The 27,005-nt window shown below is 44.0% G+C and overlaps 1 protein-coding gene across 6 annotated transcripts in view; it reads right to left on the bottom strand.

The window, feature by feature from the left end:
* kcnq3 (potassium voltage-gated channel, KQT-like subfamily, member 3) overlaps positions 1–27,005 on the bottom strand; it is a 94,407-nt gene that overhangs the window by 10,554 nt on the left and 56,848 nt on the right. For all 6 annotated transcript variants that reach the window (XM_084368645.1, XM_084368643.1, XM_084368646.1 and 3 more), the window contains 10 exons: positions 12,879–12,969; positions 11,898–12,024; positions 11,407–11,579; positions 10,514–10,687; positions 8,426–8,536; positions 7,512–7,607; positions 7,319–7,413; positions 6,444–6,470; positions 1,865–2,058; positions 1,632–1,737 (listed from right to left, as the gene is read on the bottom strand). In XM_084368645.1, coding sequence (XP_084224771.1) covers positions 1,632–1,737; positions 1,865–2,058; positions 6,444–6,470; positions 7,319–7,413; positions 7,512–7,607; positions 8,426–8,536; positions 10,514–10,687; positions 11,407–11,579; positions 11,898–12,024; positions 12,879–12,969 — 1,194 coding nt within the window. The remainder of the gene's footprint in view (positions 1–1,631; positions 1,738–1,864; positions 2,059–6,443; positions 6,471–7,318; positions 7,414–7,511; positions 7,608–8,425; positions 8,537–10,513; positions 10,688–11,406; positions 11,580–11,897; positions 12,025–12,878; positions 12,970–27,005) is intronic.

Here is a 27,005-nt window from a genome sequence, read left to right on the forward strand (position 1 = left end):
TTTCTTTGGTGATAATCCGTTGGATGTTGCAGATGTTCCTGATCCAACTTCGATCCAACTTCGATCCACTGTATATGCATAGTTTCCCAAGCAATGAGGGATGATAACCTTTTTGATAACCCTGCTTCACTATACTATACAGACGACCAACCAAAGTCCAAACCAACCAGAGTCCAAACCAACCAACAAACCAACCAAAGTCCTAACACACCAACAAACCAGGTCCCTCCCATCCATCCATCCATCCATGTGTGGCAGAAGACCAAGTTAGGTAGCCCAGGCTTCTTTCCCCCCCATCTCTTCTCACCATGATCCCGATACGTCCCCAGGCCAGATGGGTTATCTAATCCCTCAAACATGGTCTGGCTCCATTGGACATGCCTATAACAATGTCTAAAGATAACTAGAGCACAACCAAATCAGGTGTCTAAACTGCTCATAAATACTTTGATTTTGACACTCTGAGGTCCTTCTGGATGTCCAAGCAACTTACTTCCAACCCTGAATGAGCATCCACCTTCATGGCCTCATCGTGACCATTTCATGCTGAGCTGCAAAACGTATCTTTGTTAAACCAGCACCGACACTGGCCATCTTTCGGATATTTGTCAAAACCCAGCATCTTTCAGTTCTTTGACAGTAATCTTCAACCTTGAGGCCACCCTGCCACCCACTGAGCCACTTCTTTTGTCCCTCAGATCTCCCACTTTGAGCCGACTCTTCCCAGAGTCAGCGGCTGCTGCACGAGCTTCAGTGTTTGGCAGAAAGTCTTGGATCCTGAAACTAAAACCCTGCAGGTCTGAGCATCCCATTCAGAGACCCATTCAGCCCCGAAATAATGGTGTGGAAGGAAGCAGCACTTTCACAGGGTTAATCACTCATCTCACAGACCCTCACGCTAGATTGAATTCCTGCATCATGTCAGCTGTGTGGCCTATAGATTTACCAGCACACTGTCAGCATGAATGACTCCAGCCCACACTCTGTTTTCCACTGATGTAATGACTGAGGCTGCTCCCAACCTCCATTCCTTTCTGAGTACCAGTCTTGTGTCTGTCTTGTATTGTTTGCTTGTTTTTGGAGGACATATAAAAAAAAATATTTCAGTAAAATTTGCTGTTAAGACCAAATTCAGCTTTAAGTGTTTTTTGACATTGAGATTTTCAATCTAACAATCTAATTTACACTTTCAAAGAAAAAAGTCACACATGATCACTATTATAACGTTATTCAAAAGTAATTTAACAGGAACACTGTAGAGTTTTGGTAAACAAGTTCTGTTTACATTCAGTGCTTCACACCAAAACACATGTTGCGTCCTTGAGGCCTGATAAATCGATTGACTGCATTTCCTTGCCTGTCAAACTTCTGCAGATCAGAAACTCTGTTTGGATCCATGCTTGCTTGTTGCAGTCTTCATCTTGACTGCCTTTCTTAGTGCAATGTTATATCTATACTGCATTTTAGTTCAGCTACGACACAAGAAGTGATAACGCTAAAAGAACCGTACCCTTTCAGAAACGTTTGACCACAGCCTGTCCAATCACGTCAAACTCACATTAAACTTTGAAACAATCAAGATTCATGGACGAGAAATGAAAAACATAACATGTACGTGTAAAGTTCCTGACCTGACTGCCCTGATGACCAGTTTCAGTGTGGGGATCATCTCCTCCAGAAGGATCTCTGGGGGGAAGCCCCGCTCCTCTAAGGCTGGGTCTGCCAGGGCTCCGGCATCTGACGCAGACAAATATGATAACACTGATGTAAGAATCGTGCATTAGTAAATCAAAGACAGCTAATGTGACATGGTCCTGGCATCAAACTGAGTCTTACACACCAAACCAAACCTTTGTTTTCTTACCTTCAGAGCTCTGGCGGAGTGTGTAGGCCTTCATGCGGAAGGCGGTGCGGAAGCGTTCCCGGTTACTGAAGCCTTTGGGCTCCTTGGAGGGACTTTCTTCTATGGAGTCGGCGTTACCTGTGAGCCTCTTGGTCGTCCCAATCGATGGCCGTGCATTGGGAAGACGAACCCGCTCGAGGATACTCAGTTTTTGGCTGAAATCAAAGAAAAGAGAGAATAAATACAGTGTTGAGCATGAGAAAGTCATGTGATATACAGCCTATACCAAGTGGTGACCAGCAAGACTGAATGTTCAAAGTCTTACAACACATTTCTTCTGAAAATTTTACCTAAAGAAATGAAGTTTCAACATATCTGTGGTTGACAGAAATGTACATTGCCAACATTTGTTCTGGTGATTCGGCTGGTATCATTGAAATCTGTTGATTTTCAGGTCAAAGATGTAGGTTCAAAGTGAACTCAAGTTTTTCAGAGTTTTCAGGCTTTTGAAGATCTTGTCAGGGACTCTATTTAAAGATATATTTAGGACTCATTTAAATCAAACTACATTAATATCTAACCTATACTTTTTAAAAAACAAAGCCTTTTGACCCCCAATTTCCCTCTGGGTTGTGTATTTTGAGTGCTTGTACCACCCGTGTCTCAGGGCATTTTTGTGTTCTCGCATCCTGAGGCTGAACCAAATGACACCAGCATCTTCTAAAGGAATCTGGTCTCAGCGACAATTTTCCTTGAATCTGACTTTGGTCTCACAGAGGAGTTAAAGCCTTCATGGTCTGCTGCCTCTTCGCAACAATGCTGCTCTCCTGGCAGAAGGAAGCCTCAAAGAGCTGCGAGGAGATTGGTCTCCTTTATTGTCCAATGCCTGACAATATTTGGCAGCACAAAGACAAGAGCTCCCTGCGTAAAATAAGACTCCTGTGTGCCTTGGAAGAGGCAGAGAGGCGGGGTAACCGGAGCCGACCGCAGCCCTCTGAAACGTGGAGCATTCTCAGCGACTTTGCTCCCACAGCAGACACACAATATGAGGCTCTATGTGGCCTCGGAGCAGAATAGGGACGGCAGATTACGGCGCTGAGAGGCTGCAGAATAGGAAGCTTTAAAGGAAGAGAGAATCTCTTTCTGACTGCTGTTCGGGTGAATAAAGAGCAGAAAATTACATGTGATTATCTCGTGGCTCTCTGTAAACGAGGCAACACAACAGGAAATAACAATGCTCCTTATCTCCCACAGCTCTGCCTTCCCAAGAAGCACACATACAAAGTGGTTATGACTGCACAACAGTGACGACATTAAAAGGTAATTCAAGGTGATTACACCTCTTATCTATCAAGCTGTCACAATAAAATCGAAATTGATCTGGCATTGCCAGCGAAACACAAGACAATCAGACAATCAGACGGGTCAGAAACAAACTTCTCCAGATTATCTACAGGTAAACTCCTTTATTCAGGGGTCAAACAGGAAGTGAATGTCAGTAATAATCCCTCATTGCTCTGGAAAACTACAGTAGGTACAGTGGGTCAAAGATGATGGACTGTAAAATGTGATGGATGTTTACAACTGACGGATGTAACTTTGACGGTTGTAGTCACCCAGAAGGATCACGTTGCAGCCGCCCAGTCGGCAGGATATAATGTTAACAGCAGGTTTTAACTTGTGAGTGGTTTTGCTGTAACGTACTTAACATGTTGTCCCCAAGCTCTGTTGACGTGGTTAAGATCCACGTTAGCGACTTTAGCGAGTGTATACTACTAACACTATCATTAATGCTCACAATGCTAATACTTTCTAAAGCCTAGACTGTGCTGCCGGTACGTCAGTTGTTATCTTACTTTGTTACTTACACTAGCTCGTGGATACAGTAAGCTTGGTAGGGATTGTCATGATTGCATTAAAGTAAAGAAGAAGAGGTGTTCCTATTTTTCTTGAATGACCTGCCAAAAGATCCTATATTAACTCTAATTGACGTCATTTTGGTAACACTGTCCTCACAGATTCACAGCAAAACAAGAACACCGCATACATACACACACACACACTCACTCACACACACACACACACACACACACACACACACACACACACATACAAAATTGACTCTCAGATGAGGTATAATTTTCTCTCCGTGTTGTGTTGAACAGACCACACAATGCCTCTGGATAACTCAGATAAAATGTCTAATATGACTCAGTACAGTGAAACACACACACACACACACACACACACACACACACACACACACACACACACACACACACACACACACACAGTGTGGCTTATCACCCTCTTGTTGGACATGGCAGCACTGTTGTAGTTTCTGGCTGTCGTCCACCTCTTCGCTCAGAGCTACAAGATAATGTCACACTGCTAATTTCCCAGCCGCTGATCCTACAAGGGACTTAAACGTCTCTGTACCTCTCTGCTGCTCCCTCTCTCCATCCTCCAGTGTCTTTCTTTCTTTCTTTCTTTCTCTCTCCGATTGTCTCTCAGTTTTTCTTCATTCTTTCCACGCTAACCAGTACAAACAAGTACAAGATGACTATTGATCTTCTCTGTACGTTGCTGCTTTGACATTCAGAAACTCGGGCTCTAATTTCCTCTCTACTTTTGATCCAAGCATGAAGCACCATACATTTAATTTTCCACCATTGAACTGTAACTGAGGTGGAAGCAGGAATCTCACATACTAAACCTGGACAAATAAAACCAAACCTGTGTTAATACACTTTATTAATTTGGGTGAACTGACCCTTTAAATTCAGCCTGTGAAACAAACACTGTTGCCCAAGTGCCTCAGTGAACTGAGCTGCCCTCCTCTCTATCAGCCTGTGTATCAGGGCTCCTGTTGTTGCTGCTCAGTAGCTTTTAGCAGCAGTAACTTAATCCAGCATGTGCAACATGGCGGCTCAGAGAGGCCGGGAGGCGTCGGGGCAGAACGCTTCGATGTAATGAGCCAGAAGAAACAAACAGCGCGACGCGGAGGAGGAAGGAGACCACACCTCGACTGGACGGGGAAGTTTGCTCCCTTTTTTATTTCAGCTTATTGCTCGTGTTGACATCTTTAAAAGGACTTTTATATTTTCCACCATTTTTGTCTCATTTTTTTTTTTGTCAGAAGCCGCTGCTTCAGTATAAAGAGTCCAGTTGTATCTGTGTACAGTTCTTCTATTGTTCTGTAGACATGCAAAACCAAACAAAACACTTCCACTGACAGACAAACAAATAAAGAGCTCACTGCAATTTAACTTTTATAAATTGAGGAAAGTTAAAGTTTTTAAAGTTTATAAATTAACTTTAAATTTCACTTAAAAACGTAGATAACAGCAGCTAAAAGGGAATATTTTGTTTTGTTTTGAGAGGAAGAAACACCCGGAGATCAGATTATCTTCACTCCTGTTTATCAGCCTGACTGCAGCAGTGATCCGGAGGTGACCTCCACTGTTTCTGTTCTGTAATGACTGCTGACTGGAGCTGGAGGGGAAATGGACTTTACTTCATGAACGTAACGTTACAGAGAGGAGACAGAGAACCAGAACCAGAACCAGAACCAGAGTCTCTGCTGAGTGCTGACTTCACTTGCTATCTTACAGCTAATAAACATTAAAGTAATCTGGCTTTTTGGGGTGAATAAACACGAATGATCCCGCAGTCAAACTCGCTTTTCCTGGTGGTGAACACACATTTAACACCTGACGTGACTCAGGCACAAATGTTCAGGGAGGTTTAATGTTTTATGTTTTGTTAATGTTAACTTTAGTCATGTTCGCAGACTCTTGTCTTTTTCTCTGACAGGTGACCAAATTAAACGCACCGTTATCAGTAAACTTGTGGATTTCTCTGGTTTGAACAAGGTTGGAAACATTTGGGATAATGTTAGTACACAACTCAACCACATGTAGAACAAAGGTCTGGTAGTTTTTAACCATATTTCACCTTTAAAGTTCCTCTGGGAAAGAACATCTACAGCTAACTGTCTAAAATACATCGGCAGATGTTCAGTCATGGAGCTACACTGAGGTTAGTGGTCGCCAAATATGACTGCGTATTGATTACTGCAGTAGACTTATTGCCTCGTTCCGGCAGCTTCTGGAGACGAGATGAATTTTCTTTAACAAATCAAACATCCGCAGTGAGATTCTCATGACGTGTTGTGATGTAGAGACTCATTAACATCCCTCCACGCGATGAAGAAAAAGAAAATCAAGACCCCGTCTCGGGCACTAATTACTTGTTCCAAACTGTCATTCATAATTGAAACGTAACTAATTGACTCGCTAATAGGTTTCTCAGCATAAATGTCATCAAAGTAGCTGATGTGGAAGGCAGTGCTATTAAAGAGCAGGACGAGTGGGAGTTTTCTATCACGATTCACATATTTACCACAGCCATTAGCCCAGAGATTTATTCAGCTGGTGAATTAATATAGGAAGCTATTTAAAAGCGGATGGGGGGGATATTCTAGGAAACCTTCATTAGTCTTTCCAGCATATGGGGCTAATTAAAGCGCTATCAGAAAGACTCACAGCTCTGTGTGATTTACAGCTTCTCTGCTGGAGATCAAGCAACAGTGACCTACCTCGCCATGGCATCCAAGTGCTCCTTCCTTTGGATGGAGAGAGAGAAAAAATACAGTTAACACATTTACAGAGAAGAGACTGAAACAACGACTCAAAGGTCCAGTGGCCTGCTCAGTCGTCCTCCTGGATCCACACTTCACATATGTTTTATTATCTACTTGTATCTGATATCTAACAAGTTCGACATTAAATGTTTATACAACATTTAAACAGCCCGGTCACCAGGATGTAATGTCAGCAGTTTAAAGTTTCTGAACACCACAGCTAGTCCGAGGTTGATATTTGTACCAGATGTGGCATATCACATTCACATTAGCATATTTTCACCGGAAGTTGAACCGACTCCAGGTGTTTAATCCAAACCGTGATGTTTTCTAACCCTAACCAAGTGGTTGTTGTGCCGACACCTAACCAGAGAATAAGCACAGCGTTGTGACGAGAGAAACAGAAGATTCAACCTAAACAAACGTAAAGTTGCAACACAAAGAAAAGTTATGTTTTAACTTATCTTTGCAGAAATGCACTGAGCTAACATTTATTCTGCCAACTGGGTTGATCATTGTTTTATAGTCTTAAATTAAAAAAATATCTTTTTTTCAAAGTAGCTCCTGAACTGAAATATGATTAGAAATTAATTTCAGTTGTGTCTCTTTCTGCAAAACAAATTCCCTGTTGTTTTAGTTACAGACTTGAGGTTCCCTCGGGGCTAATTAACACTAAATTGAGCCTCATGTCAAATACAACATCTTTTGTTTTCAGGCAGTGAGAGGACCACAAACTCATCTTCACTGCTTGAAGGCTTCATTTTGTCTCGTAACGCATCAGACTCAGTGTGCAGGGTTTCTGTGCGTGCAGTTTTTAATTAAAGACTTACCTGAAACAGGGCAGTGAGATGACAGTCTCATAAAATCTCCACGTGGCAATAAGGTCATCCCTGATTGGATTCGTGGAATAATATCTCCAGGCAGACTTGAAATAAACAGAACATCATAAATGATGATTTGGTTAGATCTACATAGAAACTGGTCACGTGTGAAGGACGTTGCTGATGTCAGGTGGTGTCTCACCTGGATGAGCCCGGCGGCTGGATGTCTACGCTTCTCAAAGTGCTTCTGTCTGTGCTGCTCCTGGACCTTCAGAGCCAAACCCGAACCCAGGATGCCCTGCAGCCACAAGACACGGTCAGTGCGTAAATACCACCAGGGCAGGTCTCACTGCACTTTCATTTGAAAAAAGGCTTAACTCGTGCACAATCATCTTAAATTAAGCTTCTTGTGGTCTCATCTGTCAAAGTTCAAGGTGTCAATTCCCGCTCTTAAAGGGCAAAGACGCTAACTGGGAGCTTTTAAGTGCGTCATTTGATGCTCCGAGCTCACGCCGTGTGTGGTTCTGTCGGACAGAAGAAGGTGTCGAGGTAAAAAAGGTAAAGGATGGGCCGATCTAAGGAGCGCAAGTCAGCATGTGTCTGAATAGGAACATGCTGGTGGCTAACACAACACATACTGTATGATCTGATGTAAGTCAATGTGACACTGTATCACCGCTCAGAAGGAAACGTGCACATACTTAGCTAGCTTAGTTAGCTAGCCTCTTGTCCATGAGCAGATGCAGGGGCTCAAACATTAGACTGCACTAACACTAAACACCACAGACGTGATAGTCAGATGAACGTGTTAAAATCATACAACAGAATCATTCCTCAAACTATTTTCTCCCAAATTGTACATTTTCAGTGTTTCTAGGACAGAAAGGATCTATACAATTCACAGATAAATTCAATCAGAGCAGAACGATGATCTAAAACATCATGGCTAATGTGTTTAGAGGTTTTAGAGACTAGTAAATATCCTCTTTAATCACAGTTTGTTAGCAGATTCAGCTACAATCTCTACAGTTAACCACCATCAGCAGCAGCAGGGTCTTAAATGTATTCTGCATTCATTATTGCTTCCATTAAAATGTGCTGTACAGGGCTACCCACTGCAGGCAAAGCGAAGAAGGACACTCCGATCAGAGCAAAAGTGCCGGCTAACAGTCGTCCAGCCCAAGTTTTGGGGGTTTTGTCTCCGTAACCGATGGTGGTCAGCGTGATCTGCAAGAGACACAAAGAAAGATAAAGTTTACAATGTTACTGTCAAAATTACTGTGACCCGTATTTATGTTTATTGCTAGGTAGTGACCTATAGTGGACATGATGAGAGCAAAGGAGGAAGTCAGGTGTAAAGACGCAACATGTAATTTCTGGCTCTGGGGGACACTTTCGTTGTGTGTGGAGAGCCGGGTGGAGCTCTGGAGGAAAGAGTCGGTGCAGATCCAGACCTTCAGGAGGAATAAACACCTGGAGGCTCATCAGATTCTGCTCTGATCCGGAGACGTTTACCGACGGGAGGAGAGCTCAGAGATTACTTTGTAACTTGTGGGATTAAAAAGTGGATTTATCTTCACTCCTGTTTATCAGCCTGACTGCAGCAGTGATCGGAGGTGATCACCACTGTCGGAGGGGATTAGTCAACGTTAATTCATGTTAACTTAAATCTTATATTAAACTTACATTACGTGTGAAACGCACAGTGAACTTTTCCTTAACCTAACCAAACTGCAACCATTTCACAACCTAAACCACGTGGTGAAATGACTGTACGCTGGCGCTCTCCAACGGTCATTTCAGCAAACGTTGCTTTCAAAGTCAGTGGCAATTTCTGTCACTTGGGTACGACGTGCTGTAGAGTCAGATGTCTGAGTTGACAAGGACTTTTTGAGGGATTTATTGACTTCTAAGTGCCTCCAATGTGCCTAAAGTAGTTCCTGCTTCACCCTGCTGCGCTCTGTGACCTCTGTATCGATCCACTGAAGGGCAGTTCAGTGTTTCAGAGGGTGACAGCACCATCTACAATATGCAGTTGGTGACGATTGAATGTCTTGCTCGAGGACACTTCAGCGGGGCAGATGCTCGCTGTCACAGAACTTGAACTCTGGCCTCCCAGATGAAGGAAGGTCTCCTTAATGAGGCCACGCTGCCGGAGAAACTGCGCCGTGCTTCCCCGAGTGGATGGAAGTCATTCGAGCATGAAGCTCTGCCAAGACTGGACGGCTTCACCAACACGTTTTATTTTTGTCTTTCAGTTTGGATTTTCCAACAAAATATCAGGTTGTTCAGCGTCTCTCTCTGAAGTTGGAGCCAATGAAACATGAACACAGAGACTAAAAGCTGCTAATTGTTTTTTGGCAGCGATCCCACGTTTGAATCGCAGCCAAAATCGTATCAGTTGATCATTTGTCCAAATGTAATCCGTCTGCCAAGCTCCAACTTTACGGATGTCTAACTTTCAATCCCACGTCCATTTAACACGTCGTTTATTTTTACATTAGTGTTTAAGACTTTTTGATTAAACTGAATGAATTCTGCTAATGTGGTAAAACAGTTTCACTTCACTGCAGTTGTATTTATTGTTCTTAGTCTTTGTTGAAAGGAGTCGGTATAAAAAAAGAGACTTATTTGTGGAATAATTTTGCTCCATTTGCAGATTTGGTCCCTTGAACTTAAGGAAAATTGGATGATTGTTTTAAGGACCCAACATCAGGTGACACAAGAGGTTAAGATGGAGATGTTTTACAACATTTACTCTCATGTTTTATTGCAGAAAGACAAACTGCACATCCAGAATACTTTAAATAAATAGAAATTTTGAGAAACACAAGCCACAACATAACGACAGACAATTAATTCCTGCATGTGAGGAGGAAAGTTTGACATCTGAAATGTTTGAATCTGATGTCTTTATACTTTTATATTGTCATGATTTGGCTTTTGCTTTTCTGTTGTGGCATTTTTTGTGCCGTTCTGTTGCATTTGTGTTTTCTGTTAATGTGGTTTTCGAGTTTTTGACTCCGTTTGACACTTCTCGGCCACCGTACTACACTTATATAAGGTATCTGCGATGTTTAGGATGATTTAAGGATTACAATTTTAAGGAATATTCCTCATCAGGACTTCAAGCAACGTTTAGAGAAGATTCATAAATTAAAATAATCTATATTTTTTGTCTTAAACGTGATGTAATGTACGTACCAGCCCCCACCACAGTGCGTCGGCGTAGGTGTCGAAGTCCTGCGGTTTGGGCTGAGCGGTGGGGTTTTCAAGGTTGGACACGTCCATGGAGACATCGTCCTTCTCCACCAGGTAGACCAAGAAGGACGCCAGGATCAGAGACAGGAAGCCGATGTACCAGGCTGTGATCAGCTCCTGCACAGTCACATTCACAGTTACACATGAACTCAATCAGAAGTGGTTACTTAAACATGACGCCTCATTTCCCCGTCAGTAAATACAAACTCACACCTCAACTGTTTTTAATACACTTGAGCTCATCTCAGTGCGTACGCTTCACCTGACACCAAACTCTACCCTTTACTCAGCTGCTGTCAACTGCAGCTCTTTTAAGCTACTATATAAGCTATATATATTTTTAAATGGCACTTCAGCTGCTTTCAGAGCTCACACAGAATCAGAATCAGCATTATTGGCCAAGTACGAGGTCCTTATTCATCTGCCGGCCTGGCTCGACTCAGTTTGACTCGGCACATCAGCCCGGTGCAGCAGTGACAACAGGTACCTGTTTGAAAGTGTGTCTTTAATTGATGACGTGTGTCGTGTGTAGCGGTCAGAGGAGGATGTAAATACTCCTCCTCCCTGCAGGAGTATCACATCAAACAGCTGCAGCCAAAGCTCCATTAACTTGGGGAGATAAACCAAACTGAAGACTTTCTCTCAGGTCTCCTGCACAGACATGAGTTGAGCCTCGCAACACAGACTTGTTTGAGGGACAGGGGGACGTCACAGGCGCCATCGAAGCCCGTTTGGAGGCGGGCGCCCTTTGGTCCTGCTCTGGAGAAGGCCCATCCCGGCACCAGCTTGACTCAAGTTTATATCGGCATATCACACCAAGCCGGGTTCACTCCTACCTTACTGTGTGCGTAGATGGCGGACCCCAGCAGTTTCCAGGTTCCTCCTCGCCGGTCCATGCGCAGCATCCGCAGGATCTGCAGGAAGCGCAGGCTGCGCAGGGACGTCGCCAACACATTACCCTGGTTACGCACCGCCACCACCGGCACCGAGGCAATCAGCACGAAGATGTCTGAGACGGAGGAGACGGACAGAGTCAGAGAAGCTTCTCTGTGTGAGGATTTTATTTAATGAGTCTGACCCCACACAGTTTAACGAGTCCTCTTTGTGACGTGATGAATACAATATCAAGTCGTTTCTAACAAGAGCTGACTGACCACAGAGGATGTCTCTGAAATGATAAGATTCAGTTTAAACACGTGAGGAGCAGCAGGAAGTTTAATACAACTGATGTTTACTCTCGATCAATGTTTAATGTTATAATCCCAGATCAATACTCAGCTCTAACAGTGAACTGTTCTTGTTAAACTGTCAGTTTGTCTCTTTTTACCTAAAATACACAGCGGCTTGCGAGCGAACTTGAGCCTCCCCCTCCATCCTTTGTAGCGACAGCAGCATCCTGCGGCCCAGACCCTCAGTGCAAACTCGGCTCCGAAGATGAAGATGGCGAAGGTTTCCTGTCCAGGAAGATTGAATTTTACACAAATGTCCGTATCATCCTCTCTTTTGTGTTTTAAAATAAGTACAATGTTTTACTCCAATTCAGAAATGTCACCATTAACTCTCTTACCGTGTCTCATATCTCATAATGATTCATACAACAGATACATTTAAGAATATCATCTCAAACCAAACCGGTACCGCTGAGCAAACACCATGTTTTCTACTAGAAAACCTGGATTTTGATCTAAAGCAGCTACAGAAAAATCAGCTCACCTCTTCAAGCTCTTTGGTTCAGTCATTACAAAGTGAAGCTGCACAGTCGAACATCGTTCAAACACACAGAAGTTCAGTCTGATTCTGGTGGCGAGCCCAAAGGTTCTGATTCTCTGGGGCAGAACTTTCTTTGTGTGAAAAACCAGTCCAGTTTTAACTTATCTGTGGTTTTTATTCATTCTATCGATCGGGGTGGTAAATTGTTCAGAAATGAAACCTCTGAACCACTTTGTCCCCATTTAAATTATTGTTCATACAACTGTATATAAAAGGTTTAATGAATTAATAAATGATCATCTCCAATTTATACGCAACACAGAAACATAAGCTGTGCAGCCAAAACTGTTCAAACCCACAGGAGTTCATTTTAAAATGATCATGTCTGTGAAAGAGTCTCAGAAATGATGCAGCAATCAAGACATGTAGTGTTTAGTTTGAACATTTCACTTATTGCAAGTGTAAAACATCACAGAACTGGAACCAAATCAGAAAACATACGCTTTAAAAGTGAAATAAAATGGAAAACTTGGTCCTGTGAGGCAACAAAACCCCAAAACAGTTCAACACAAAACAGAAGGAGTCCCAGTCATCTTACCAGAATAACCAGCCAGTGTGCAGACACCTTCTCGTGCTCCCTGAATGTCGTCAGTATGGCCAGAATCAAACAGCCCAGAACGATTAAAAACCTGCAGAGACACAAAATAAAACAGTTCAGTATGTACAGCAGCGTGACACACAGTGAGCATGGTGGCAAAATCAGGTCATAAACACACTGAAGTTGATGTTTTAATGTGTCTTCTCATCTTCCAACAGTCATCAGTGTATTCACGTCGCCACTAGAGGGCGCTACATCTCTTCTGTAACTGTATCCATCAGCCGAACAGTCAGATTGCGTAATTTGTGCCTTCTCTTCTGGGAAAATCTATTTCTGAAATAACTACTACATTATGTCTCTCCGCTCGCATAAATCAGAGTGAAGCACTTTGTGTGACACAGCTGAATAAATCACACATTCATGAAGTGCCACTCCGTCTCAGCTGCTTTGTAAAACACATATTTGGGTCTTTTAAAGCCACAGAAAAACTCTTTGCTCCGTTTACAATCAGAGCGCTTCAACACAGCAGAGGAGGTCTATTATTTATCAGTCTTACTTTATATGAAATGTCATTTATTTATTTTTTAGAGGCTGTGTTTGGCTCCATGGAGGATGCTGTACCAGAGGATCAGATTATAAAAAAAAAGCAATAACCCATTTATCAGATTTCAGTTTCCCGGGCCGTGGCTGTGATGGTTCTGCTGGTGAGGATCCACAAGATTTCTGCCAAATATAATGTAAAGCCAAGTATGTTAACAGATGTTAGGATATTTAAGTGGCTTTTTAATTAAGATAAAAACATTCGACACAGTAACAAATTACAAAATGCACAAAGTCTGTTGGAAAGTTGGTAAAATGTCTGTATGATTGTTTCATCTGTATTTTTAAGATTTCTAAGATAGAAAACACCTTAAAGCAAAGATAGCATGTTCCTGTCTGTACTGAATATTTAGAAGAAGGAGAAGGAGATAATGAAGAAAAGAAGAAGAAGAAGAAGAGGAAGAAGAAGAGGAAGTAAAGGAAGAAGGAGAAGAATCATTTTTATTTCATCTGAGTGAATATAAGTCTGGGAACATTCAGGTGCGTGGCTCACCTGTTCAGTATGTATACATGAGTATGTGCACTTCGCCACCAGCCCATAAATTCAAAAGGCTCAATGATCCACTCAGGTGCCCCCTCATACTCTAACATCTATATTTATCCCTTTCAGAGCTGAAATTAATTGGATACACACACACAAATGGCTATTTAAATCCCCCTGTACACTGGGAGGACCCCGATAGTCTGGAGTTAACCACCCTGCTGTGATATATGACGTGGAACCGCACTAAATAAACCCAACCAGCTGCAGAACCGCACAGCGACACCGCCCAATTAACATTTATCCAGCACCGCGTGTCCAATATTCTCCACCACCGCCTCAGTGGAGAAAGGTTATTTGATTCTGTTTCAGCTCCACACGCTGTTACAGCTCGGGCCTGATGTGGCTGCTGCCGCCGTCACAGGTTTGGAGAACAGAGCAGTGCACACTGGGAGAAGGGGGGTTTTATGGTGGTGAGAGGTTTTTACAACGACGGGATGAGATCCGGTAACTGATTCTCATCCACAGAAAGCACAGGAACCATTTACAGCAGGTTTATTTAACCTGCGGTGCAAAAACAAACTGAACGGTTTCCATATTCAGACGTAAACACAGCGCCCTGCTCTCCACCTGTATGCAGAGGACAGTCAGGTGTGCAAGATGAATTTAATTCTGCATTATAAGTTGAAAAGGTAAGAAGCTGTATTAACAGAGGTGACAGAACATGTACAGTTGTTTCCTACAAGTAATGGCTGGATTCTGTTGTGTTTTGCAGCCTGTCCTCATCAGAAAAACACCTGTAGGTCGAGTCAAAGCAGCTTATTACCACCCAGTTTTATATTTCTCTTCTTCCTGGTCATAGTAAGTGTTACGTCAGGAGTATTTCCTCACTGTATCGTTTCAATAATTGATGTTTACTGTCTCTTAGATCATCTAACAACGATGCCATGACTGAGCAGGTATTTAAATTGCATTTGTTATTATTTCATTTAGTACAAGACACATGATTATTACTGAAGCCTCGAAACAGAAGAGTGGAGCACTGACAGTAAACCTCCTCTACATCCTGACTCATTCATGCTCCGTTGTGTTGCCATTAGACTCTGTTGACGTCTCAGAAAAGTTTCTGAAGTGCTGTACAACCATAACAACATGAATATTTTACAGCCAAACAGCCTGGAGAGTGTTTCATAATTCACCAGGAGGAAGTGATAGTCGAGAGCAGACGCCTCAGCGCTCTGTGTCGTGTTGTTTTGACGTCGTCACGTCTTTGTTTTACACCTTACTGCCTGTCATCTGAATTCAATCAGAGCATTTCTCCTCAAAGTTATCCAGAGGACAGAGATAATCCCGGAGAGAGCACAGGAGGTCGATGTTAACTCGATACGATCCAACAGATACTGATCTGCGACAGCTTCGACTTCCTACTCAGCTTCAGATGGTTTGTTCAATAAGACACACAGAGCGACGTCGATGTTCGTTACACCGGACACGTCAAGCCGAAATCAAACGGGCCGGACGGTATCAGTAAAAACAGAAACATGACACTCATCAATGAGTTCGGACCTGGTATCAACATCTGTCCTGAGGGATCCGATCACAGGTGGACAGCTCTGACTATAGGTGCACCCAAGACACTTCTGAGATGTGATCACTCAGAAGAAGAAGAAGAAGAAGAAGAAGAAGAAGAAGAAGACACATCCTGAGGTTTGTAGGCCACCTCTGGACGTGTTCATCGTCACAGTGCGCCTGCTGTGTGGAGTCAGATGGATTAAAGCTGTCGGACGTGACCACTGTGACGCTCCATTACCTGCTGTTGGCCAAAATAAATGAAGCATGGAATCCAATCTGTGCTGTGATTGGCTATCAAGGCTTTCTGAGAGGGAAAATCTTTCTTTCCTTCCATTTTCCTGGCGTGAAGCTAAACGCAGATGCAGACGGTTCAGTTTGTGGGACTGAAGCCTGGTGGAAGATTTACAGCTGAGAGACGCTCAGTGGAAAAAGATCATGTGCGGTCACAGTTATTTCCACCAACAAGAAGGTTTGAGGAAGAAAAAGACAGAAAGAGACCAACACACTCACTACTGTACTTTCATCTGAACACGTTGAAACATGAATACATGTACAGTTGCAACATATCTGTATAAATAAAGCAAAGCCTTCCTGCCACAAAGCGTTTCTTACACGTGGGTGATGTAAAACAACACTTTGGTTCGGTTTAGAAAAAGATTGTAGACGTTTTGGTTTCACACAGGACAGGAACATCTCCTGGAGGAAGATCATCACCACATATTGACAGATGTATAAACGGTACCTTCACGGGACCAAGCGGTGATATTTGACCACCGAAAGAGACTCAACCATCTTCCAGAACCACCTGCTGCAGCTTCAGTCAGCTCATTTGTTTATCTGAACCAGCATCCAGCTCTGAGAGGATGTTTTGATGAGTTATTAAAGGTCACGTGGCAGCAATGATGACAGCAGCCCACCTGTACAACCTCTCTCTCTCTCCGTCTCTGTCTCTCTCTCTCTGTCTCTCTCTCTCCATTAATCCACTTTATATCCCCGGGCCCAGCAGAGGCTCGGCCCTGCTGGGCACCCCGGTGCTGATACCACCCCTGAGGATTCCTAACAACCAATTTGCCGGCGAGATTCAATAAAGAGAGTGCAGACGATGCAATTCTGACAGTTAATTTGCTGGGCGATATGCAAACACTGGTGGGAAAGGACAGCAGCAGCACGCCATTAATGACTGCAGCCGCAAGGACGAGATGAGAGGCGGCGATCTTTATTCAGCTGAGGATCTCTGAGAAGAAGTTTGGAGGCAGCTTCACACCGACGATGGCAGTCAGTCTGCTCTAACAGACTTCCTGCTGACATGCTGAAATAAAGCTGATCAGGCCTGGATGTTCACTGCACTCTGACAGCTGCAGTTTTAGGACTCACTGAAATGTCACAGAGAGTTTTACGAGTGCAGAGGCTGGAACGAGTCCAGCGTCTGAAACTTCAGCTTTGAAATATGTCAAGGAAAGAGCTGATGGATGTGAAAGTGAAATATAAACCTCGACGACATCAGTTAAACATCATATAATCCAGCTTCATCCAGGGCTTCTGTGAAATGTTGAAGCACTTTCCAGCCGTGTTTGTGATGCAGGTCGGCTGACAACACGTTGCTAGACGCTGTAAATGTAATAAAACAGACACCAGACCAAGTCTTATTAGTAAATCTTATTGAAAATAGTGAAATATCAACACGAACTATTTCATTTTAATCTGTGTGAACTGAACTTTGAGCTAGCTTCGATGAAAACAACAGCTATGAGTTAGCCCGGCAGCAAAGGAGGAAGTCAGGTGAGAGAGGCCTCTGCTGTGCGCTCACACTGCTTTTTTAATTAGACATGAAACCAGCAGCTGATCGCTCATCATCTCACGTCCTGACGTCTGCTTCTTCTTCTTCTCTCTCCTGCACTCTGTGTGACGTGCTTGACATCCCTCCTGCTGCACATTGGCCTCACCTTCACTGACGACTTGACAGGTGGATTATTTACTTATTTATTAATTTTTGGACAGAGCGCTGCCTGCATGTCAGGACTCTGTTGTGATTTTCCCTGAGTGCCTGTCTCGTGGGATACTCCGTACGACCCCGGCGCCACCTCTCAACCTCAGCGGGGGGTCAGATCTGCCGGCGTTTGCAGCGAAGCCGACGGGAAGCTGTGATGAGAGTGATGGATTTGTCCTCCAGCTCCCCCCCCACACCCGGCGGCGGGGCGGCTCAGCGGTGTGAGAGGAGAGACGGAGGTTCAGGTAGTGATTTGGGATTTGCTGATCATGCAGAACCTGGTGTTTGACCGGGAGTATCCTGACCCCTGTGTGTGTGTGTGTGTGTGTGTGTGTGTCTGTGTGTGTGTGTGTGTGTGTGTGTGTGTGGTAGGGAGTTCCCATCCACACACAGCCTCAGCACCTCGACAGCCGACAGCTTCACTGACATTCAGTTTTTAGAGGAAGGTTTCATTATTTCATGGTGTAATTTGCATCGTATATATTTATCTTTATATTTGATATATTTGAGCTGCACACCGAACAGGAACTGTAAAGACGAGCTCGGTCCGACTCCTCTGCTCCATTCACTTTGTGTTTACTCCCGCCCTGACTGCTGTTTGAACAGTACAAACGAGGTAATTGGTCGAACTAATCGGATTCATTAGAGCCAATTATGGAGCGTACGCTAATTTAGGCATCACAGCACATAACAGCAAATTTACATCAGCGAGTTTCCTCAAGAAGTTGCAGAGTGAGTCACGGCGAGGTTGATTTCTCTCTCAGAAGTCGGGATGTGACTGTCGGACTGCCAAGCTTCTCGTCCTCGTAACGAGCCAATCGGGACGACTCTCACGGTCCCACCATGAAGTCATCGGTGGCCCCGCGGCCTCGTGGGACCAAACTCAGCGGTTGGAAGAGATCAATGGAGCTTTTCTTTTAATCTCTCCTTCTGTGGCTGCTCAATAAACATTCACGGGAGGTCGGCGCACTTCTCTGGGATGTGACGTTGCTCTGCGGTCTGTTTTTAGGGGCAGATTAAAGTTTTCATGCTGTTCGTGTTTGTTGTTCTGATGAGATGAACTGAGCTCTTCTGTGAGCTCACACGGGTCATTACATCATCAACAAGGAGAGTTTTATTCATTCAGCAAGAAGAATCAAATCTTTCAAAGCCAATTTAAGCATCCAGTGTGTAAGATTTAGATCTGGACTGGACAAAAGTTCAATCTAATCGAGCTCTGTCTCTTTGAAATGAAAGAAGATACGTCTCATAAGGGATGTACTGTAAAATCTATCGATTCAGTGACCTGGAGGCCAAAAGACATCCAGTAACCTGTAATAACTGGTTAAAAAGAAGAAGAAAGTGAATTAAAGTTTTCAAATCAAAGCTTACTGGGAAAATCCCACAACAGCACTTTTCTTTCTTCTTGCACCTCGAGCACAACGTTTGATCCCAGGATGAATCTGAGAACTTTGATTCTTAGCACAAAATCCTGCTTTTAATCATCTGACGACTCTGAGAAACAGGTTCTCAGAGTCAGAGAGAAGTGAACGGACACACAGGTTGTGTGTCCGTTCACTTCAGACTGTATTCTCTCTTGTTTTCACAGAGGGGAATCAGGTGTTTTGTCTTTGTTGTAGTTTGTAGTTTGGCTAAAAAACATCAATATTCAGTGAGACATCCACCAGAGAAGAAGAACAAACCGACCAGAATGCACTGCAGCGTCACCTTCTCTCTTGAAAACATCTGCTGTTGTGAGTGATGGCACCGTGTTGAACAACTGGACACAGTTTTCACTACTTGAATGACAAAAAATATCCCGTGCCAACGACAGTGAGGTGTTCTGGGAACTGGCAGCAGGTTGAGGAGAAGCAGGTGCATCAAACGTGAGCCCTCGTTACCGTTAAGGCCTTTCATTTCTTTATTTCTTAACGCTGTGAACCTGCTGCAGCTCAGATTCTCTGCAGATAAACTGACTCAGGTCTGTCAGATGTTTTCAGTCCTCTGTCTTATATAATTGTGACTTTTCCCCCAGTTTCCTCTGCAGGGGAAACTGACGCACTTGGTTGACCTCATCTTTGGGGAGTTAAGGACCAAATCTCAAATCCTGAGTGCTAATTATCTTAGATTTCCTGACCGTATAATTAGGGTCATTCCAAAGGAAATGAGGTTCAGTAACGCCTCTCAGCCGCTCAGTAATGGATGGAAGGATGAGTGGAAGACAAATATGGCTGCCACAGTCATAAAAATCAAAATGTGTCTGGGCTGAAGCAGAACGAGGACACGAAGGATCTGCACCGAGAACAGCGAACTTTTATTTTAATGAGAGTGGCATAAGAGTAAAGACGGATACAGGACTGAGAGAAGGAAGTGAGAAAGAAAGAAAGAAAGAAAGAAAGAAAGAAAGAAAGAAAGAAAGACAGAAAAGGAGGAATCGTTTTCGCCTCACATCGACTCACAGGTGGAAACTGTGACTCCACTTGAACATGACTTGTTGTGTACAGACAGTAAATACACACAAACACATTATTGTATTTGCTAAAAGTAGATCGAATCAAAGTAAACGTACTGTAGCAGAATACTGGACTGCGTCAGTTACTGCTGCATTATGGGTATTATGTTTATGATGCATCGTCTCTAAAGGGCATCGCTCACCCATCAATCAATACCGTTGTCCTGACAGCGTATCATCCATCAGTCACCGCGGCTCGCCGTCACACTCGTGGCCTGTTTTTTAAGTTATTAACGGCAAAATGAGAGCGATGATGAAAAATCACACTATCAAGCGTCCCGGAGGAGAAGAGAGAGGCTCTCACTCATTCACGCAGCTTTTTAATGAGCAGCCATTTGTGTTTGTTTACCGGAGTTATGAAACCAGACTTATTGACCCAATTTTCCAAAAGCTGTGAGTTATCGTCATCGTCCGCTGGGAGCCGGAGAGCGTCACTACGACCAGCTGTCTGCGAGCGGAGGGAGGAGGGAAATGAAAATAAATGTGATGTCGATCGGGTCTCATCCCGACACGTTAACCGATGAGGGGAGGCGCTCTGTGATTGGTGCTCGGAGGAGAGAGAGGCGGCTTCTCGTTATTATATTTCTGTTTCCATTTATTTTAATTTCTGCACCTTTAATGAAGCGTACTGTCACACTGCTCCTGGAGGATTACTCACTATGACAGTTATCAGGATCAACCCAACAACTGTAATTCATATTTAACAAAAGAAGCCAAAGAAGTGTTGAGCGTTAAAACACTACAGGAACATTTCAGCTGGTACCAGAACATCAGGTTCCAGTTCTCAGTCGAATACAGCAGCCTGGTCAGTGTGACGCTGTAGTGACTCCTCAGCATCACTTCAGACTGACCTGGTCTCTACTCACTATAAACCTTAAATATCACTCAAACTTATTGATTATCATCGTTTTGTCTTTGTGATTCTTTTCATCAGTGGAAGACCAGAATAACTGAGTCAAGAGGTATACATTTTCAAGGAATGGACACAAATTAGGACTTTATGAGAACTTCAAAGGTTGAGAAGGTCGTTTTTTGCTGATCATGCCAGAAAATCTGAATTAATTATTCTTCTGTTCTTCTGGTTTCTGTTAAATGAAATAAACTAATTAACTGTGGAGAATCTAACCGATGTAACAATGTAGAAAGAAAGAAAGAAAGAAAGAAAGAAAGAAAGACGACCAAGCTGCTGAATTTGAGACCATGTTGACAAAGTACATCTTGCACAGGAACAATCATAGAAAATAATTATCTGCGTGTGTCAAGCAGGTTATTTTCCCTGATCGGAGTCCTTTAAAGGGAAACGCCACCGGTGTGTTTACAGAACGACTGCACATGAAAAGCACAGCGTGAAGCCTTTGGTGGCTCCAGAGGAAGCTGCATGTAATCTGATAAACTGTCTCCAGTGATGTCATTCAGAGGCTAAGTTGCATCGTGGGTAATGTATGCAGCAGGAAACTGTTCATAAAAGCAGCAGAGGTTAGCAGAAGGTTGGGACTTTGTGTTCATCCATCAGGACCCATCAGCGCTCATCATCCTGCATTTGGCCTTCAGCATCTTTTCATGTTGGATATCAGATGTTGTGATGAGCCGCTACATACAGTGCATACATTCAACAGTCCACAGCTGCGTACTTCAGCCGGGCCTCCGATGAGCCAGAACCTTTTCACTGACTGACTGGGTCTCTGAGGGTTTCGGCTGCCAAAGGCTGTAATTTGTCACCTGAGTGCCCTCGAGGCCGGGGAAGCCATTACTGACTTGGCAGGAGGAGGTGTTGGCAATCAGTGTCAGCCGGACGACAGCGCTGTTCATTTGCACAGATACACCTCAGCTCGCTAACTCTGATATCCGTCTGTCCGTCCGTCTGGAGTGAAGGGAAACTTCTTGGTTCACTCACAGTAAGCAGCAGGTCCGGTGTTTGGCAGAGCAACAGAAAGGAGTTCATGAGCAACAACAGTGAGTCCAACCACTGAGCAGCTAAGCTAGCCCGCTGGCACCGCAGCAAATGGACAGCTCGAGTTGTTCAACACGAACCTGAGGACGACGGTCTCTTGTTGAGTTGTTGTCCTGCAGTTTGTGAGGTCTCTGTCTTTCAGTGGTGAGAACTGCTGATCCTCCCAAAACACCAGCTAAGCACACAGGTGAGGCACTCTTAGGTCACATGGTTTACAAATGTAAAACCACCACCATAGCTGTGTTACTGGGTCACAGTATAAATGCCCCGAACACAAACCTAATTTCACAAAATAAGCTATTGCAACATATAATTCCTACATATCGAAGAAGACCTTTGTTTGTGCATCAAATTAAAAGATTTATTTGAGGAATATAAGTGTTCCTGTCCTGTACAAAAAAATCCCTGACTTCCCTTTTACCAGCAAAGCCAGCTAACATCCAGTTCAGCGCTCCGCTAACCTGAAAGGGGATACAGTTATAGACTTTCCAAATGTAAACAGACCGAATGGATCAAATTCAGATTCAGATTCAGAATTTATTTCACAGGGGTTTTACAGCCGCTTCTTTCACAATGTAAGCTAATAGAAAACAACATTTCCTTTTTTTCTTTGGCTCCATCACGCGATGACGAAAAAAACTTCAGATTTTGACTGCAAACTGCAAACGCTTGAAGAAAAGAAAGAGAGCTGCCTTGGAAAAAAGATGGAGTCGTAAAAGTGTGGTGATGCAGAGACGAGAGGATCGCCGACTGCAAGACTGGACTGGACAGGAAGTCAGCTTAAACAATGACCCATTAACAGCTTAAATCTCTTTATATCAAGAATGGACCCGACTGTCTCATCATCAGCCGTGACATTTGCAGAAGTGTAATGAAAAAATCCCTGTATTCTGTTATTGGTCTAAACGTAGCATCAAATGTGATGCACTCGTATGATTCCTGCCATGTTTCAGTCGAAGAAATGAACATATTGTTAAGCCACCGTGGATGACGGCATCAGCTAAACGGATGTAAAGTAATCTCATGTAGCTCGCAGCAAAGTTTAAATATTAAAGTGTGAAGCTCGATCACTGCAGTAAATAACACAATAAGCAGTGAGCAGCGCTGCTCTGAGGGGTGTGGGGGTCACTCTGCAGTCACAGATTGCTTCATTAGCCGACTCTTCACTACACTCTGATCCTCTGCCAGCGGTGGCCGCCGTCACTCACTCTCTCAGTCTTTTCTCTGGCAAAGCGGAGGCTCATTACAGAGGAAAGAAGCCTCGAGTCCACCTGACAGCTCTGAAAATCACTGCGCTCTGACCTTGGCCGGTCAGGGTGGTGACGCCGGGAGGCACGCTCATTAATCCAGGAACATAGTGGACATGCAGTACTGTCCCAGCAGAGTACAGTAGAGACTGATGACGCAGGCGGACAGGAAGCAGCAGGAGCTAACAGGGAATGATCAGAGATTTTTTTAAAAAAGAGGACGAGGCTGAAGGCGTTCATGACGAAGATGAATCATTAATAAAACAGATGTATTGCTTCAGATGAAAACCCTGTGTCTTTGTCTCTTTGTATGCAGAGAAAACGCTGCTCGCTCAGCAGATCTCACCGTGATGAATGAAGCTCGACATCTTCTCTGGTTTAACACGACGGACTGACATCACAGCTCACACGTCTGTACAACCGTCCCAGCTCGGCTGCAGAGGTCACTCAGCGCGTTAATGCTGAAGCCGTACGCTGTGAAGTTCGTGAACTCTTCTACAATTTGTTAACATTACTGGAGACACGCTGAGTTTAACGTCCTCCGTCTCACACACAAAATGCTAATTATCTGTGTTAACATACTGACCACGAGCGTGCTTTCTGTGTGGAGCTGCTGGTCCTGGTTACGGCTCCTTAATGAAGACAATCTTAATGCTACAATAATATATTAGACAGTAGCGTTTATCCATCTTCTAACAGTTTGCATTTGCTGAACGTCTCTGTGAACTTCACTGGTCTTTTCTCAGCTGTTCCCGCTGAGGAGATACGCAGCAACATGTGGCCACTAAGAAAAGTGCTGCACCCAGCGTATTTTGTCAGAGTGCTCTGCCTGTTGTGTGCGGCCGCTGAGAGCACGTCTGGTTGACAATGTCTGAACTTTTTCAGAAAGGAGCTGAGGTCATCACTGTCGCTCTTTTTCAGGGAACCAATCATACATTAAAGTGGGCGGGCCTTGTCATCTGTCACGCCGGTTACCAAGAAAATAGCTGCTGGAGAGGGTGCAGGCGGATGTGGCGGAGAGAAAGCGGCTGCTGCTCTCATGATCGGTGCCGGAGTCAATGATGGTTCAGTTATTTTGCGGCTCATTGTTTGACCGCTGCCACATACAGCAGCTGATTTTCCTGATATCTGAGCATATTTACACACTGTCTTACCAGCAGAGAACAAACTGATCGGTTCAGAGATGATGGTAGGAAGCAAAACCTGCTATATTGTGTCAATACTTTGATCATTTCATCTATTTAAATACATTTACGTTATGAAATTAAACAAGGTGGTTAGCAGCAGTTTGTCTTGTCAGACTGGCAGTGTAGTCTCCAAAAAGAAATGTTGGCAGTTAACATATTCATATCAGGAGCTGGAGGGGACGGTGGTGGAGTCAGCCACTGTTTGAGATGACATTTCACCTTTTATAAAGCATACAACTGTTGGATATTAAATCTTTAAGGAGACCTCGCAACATCTCCAGCCTTTTACTCAGTGGTTTTAGTGTCTCCACCGAACCAGACCATAAGCACCGTGTTGTCACAAGACAAAAATTGCAAATTGAACCAAAAGAAACACAAAGTTCCAACATAAAGAAGAATAAAGTATCAAAGTATCCGTGGTTTGCAGATAGTTAACTGACAACATTTACTCTGTGTATGGCTGAGGGTTGGAGGTTTACTGAGGATGTGAGGCGACAGAGTTTCACCCCGCTGCTGCCGATTTCAACAAAACAGATGATGACATCGCAGGTGAAGATGTCGGCAGACACCTTCATCATGTGTTGCGATTTCAAGTGTAAGTGGAGGCAGTTACACGCACGCTCAAAAATACTGAAACTAGCAGAGACGCAGTGAGTGAAATATATAAAGAAAGAAACCCATTCCTGTGAAACCATCCGTGTTGTCAGCCTGTACGACTGACACTCATCTCGTGGACCAATCAGAGAAAACACGTTAATCATCTTCACGCTGCATATTTGTGTGTTTCTCGTCTGACATCTTTATTCTGCAGAGTCGTCAAATGCAGCGCGCTGTATCATTGCACCCCCCCACCCGGACGCCCACCCACCCAATAAGCCCGGGATGACATGCATTGTGTGTCTCCATGGCAACAGCTGCTCATCGGAGTATCCCTCAGTCTCCAAATCACCATGGCGACCCCCCTCCCCACCACCACCACCACCACCACCCGTCCTCCCGTCAGACGTGTTGCCAGTCATACCTCGTCTATGTGTGTTTCCATGGCGATGCTCGACGGCGGGTTGAGCAGGTTCAAGGTGCTGTGCATGGTGTGATGTGATTGGTCGGTTTCAGGAGCGGAGCGTCTGGTGTGTGTGTGTGTGTGTGTGTGGTTTCCTCTGACAGAGTAAACAGAGGCTCCTCACTGATGCAGCGACATGAACAGTCTGCTGCCTTCACACTGCTCCGTCCGTATGATTCACACAGTTTATATCTGCATGTCGACATGTAAAAGATGATTAACGAGAGAAAAATAATAGATCGTCTCATATAACGTCAATGTGATATCACACTCTGCACACCTGTGATATTACTATGTGTTATAAATATACTGTGTCAAATGAGACCATAAAATAAAGAGATCGTGTGATGTAAGATGTTGGTTTGTCAGCAGGATTTCACAAAAACTCCTGGAAGGATTCCCGACAAATTTGGATGGAGGATGAGTCTCCGCCCAGAACAGAGCCCATTCACTTTTGGTCTGGATCTGGATAAAGGGACGGATCCAGGAAGGTCGTTATCACTTTCTTTCACATAGTGAGATAAGGCAGGAATAATAAGGCGTATTTAGGTGTTTGGTATGAATGAGTGAGTACAATCTGAACTATGAATCTAAAAATCTATTGGTGGCTGTTACAGATCTCCTGAGCTTAAATCAAAGTTAGGAAGTTATGGGAGGTTAAATATTCAGAATGATACAAGGGGACTGCTGGGCCTTGGCGGGGGTATACGCTCTACTGAGTACCATTCTAGTTTAAAGCTGCTGTAAGTGTTAAATATCAATGTCATTGAGTGTTTTTCTGTTTCAGCCGCCTCTTTAATTCCTTCTAACACAAACCCTGAGTGTTTACGAGGAAACCTCCGGTCCTGACAGAGACGTACAAGGTTCACATCTGCAGCTGAGTCAGAACCAGTCTGGGTTTTCTTCTGTCTCAAGTTACTGAATTGTACTCTTGGAAAATGAGGTGAGAGGTGCTGACGAATCTCTCCCCCTCCAGCCGTCACTGAGGATGATGAGATTTTAGATCAGCCGGTGAGAGGACGAATACTGAATGAAGGTGATCCAGGATGCTTCAGCTCTCATCAGAAACATTCAGAGAATTGTGAGTTAATCACAAGACGAAGTTGTCTTTCCTAATCCTGCCCTAAGACAGCCTGGATACTGTACCCTCCACTGTGTGAGAGTGTATTTCCTTTATGTTTGTTTGCATCCTGAAGCCGGGACGACGCGGCCAGCAGGAGTCTGTTTCCTCCATCGATGGAGAGCTCTCTGCTGGGAAGTCACAGCCCCGAGGTCATCCCGGGATACGAGCTGCTCCATCAGCTGTGAAGGAGCAAAATGCTATCGGAGCCGTTTGTGTTCTCATTTTAAAAATTCAAAACGGCAATCTATCACAACACACACTCCCTTTATATTCAGCCTAAGACAGCGGATATTAAAGCCTCATATTTTGTACCCTGGAGGTGTGATGATCCAACCAGAAGCCGTGCAACATGTGAAGCCTGTTTTGCAGGTAAATGCAGCCCTCGGGTCATCCCGGGACGCCGGTGGAGTACTGAGGTATCAGTAATA

This window comes from Pagrus pagrus (assembly GCF_965226575.1).
Source record: "Pagrus pagrus genome assembly, chromosome: 12".
NCBI lineage: Eukaryota > Metazoa > Chordata > Actinopteri > Spariformes > Sparidae > Pagrus > Pagrus pagrus.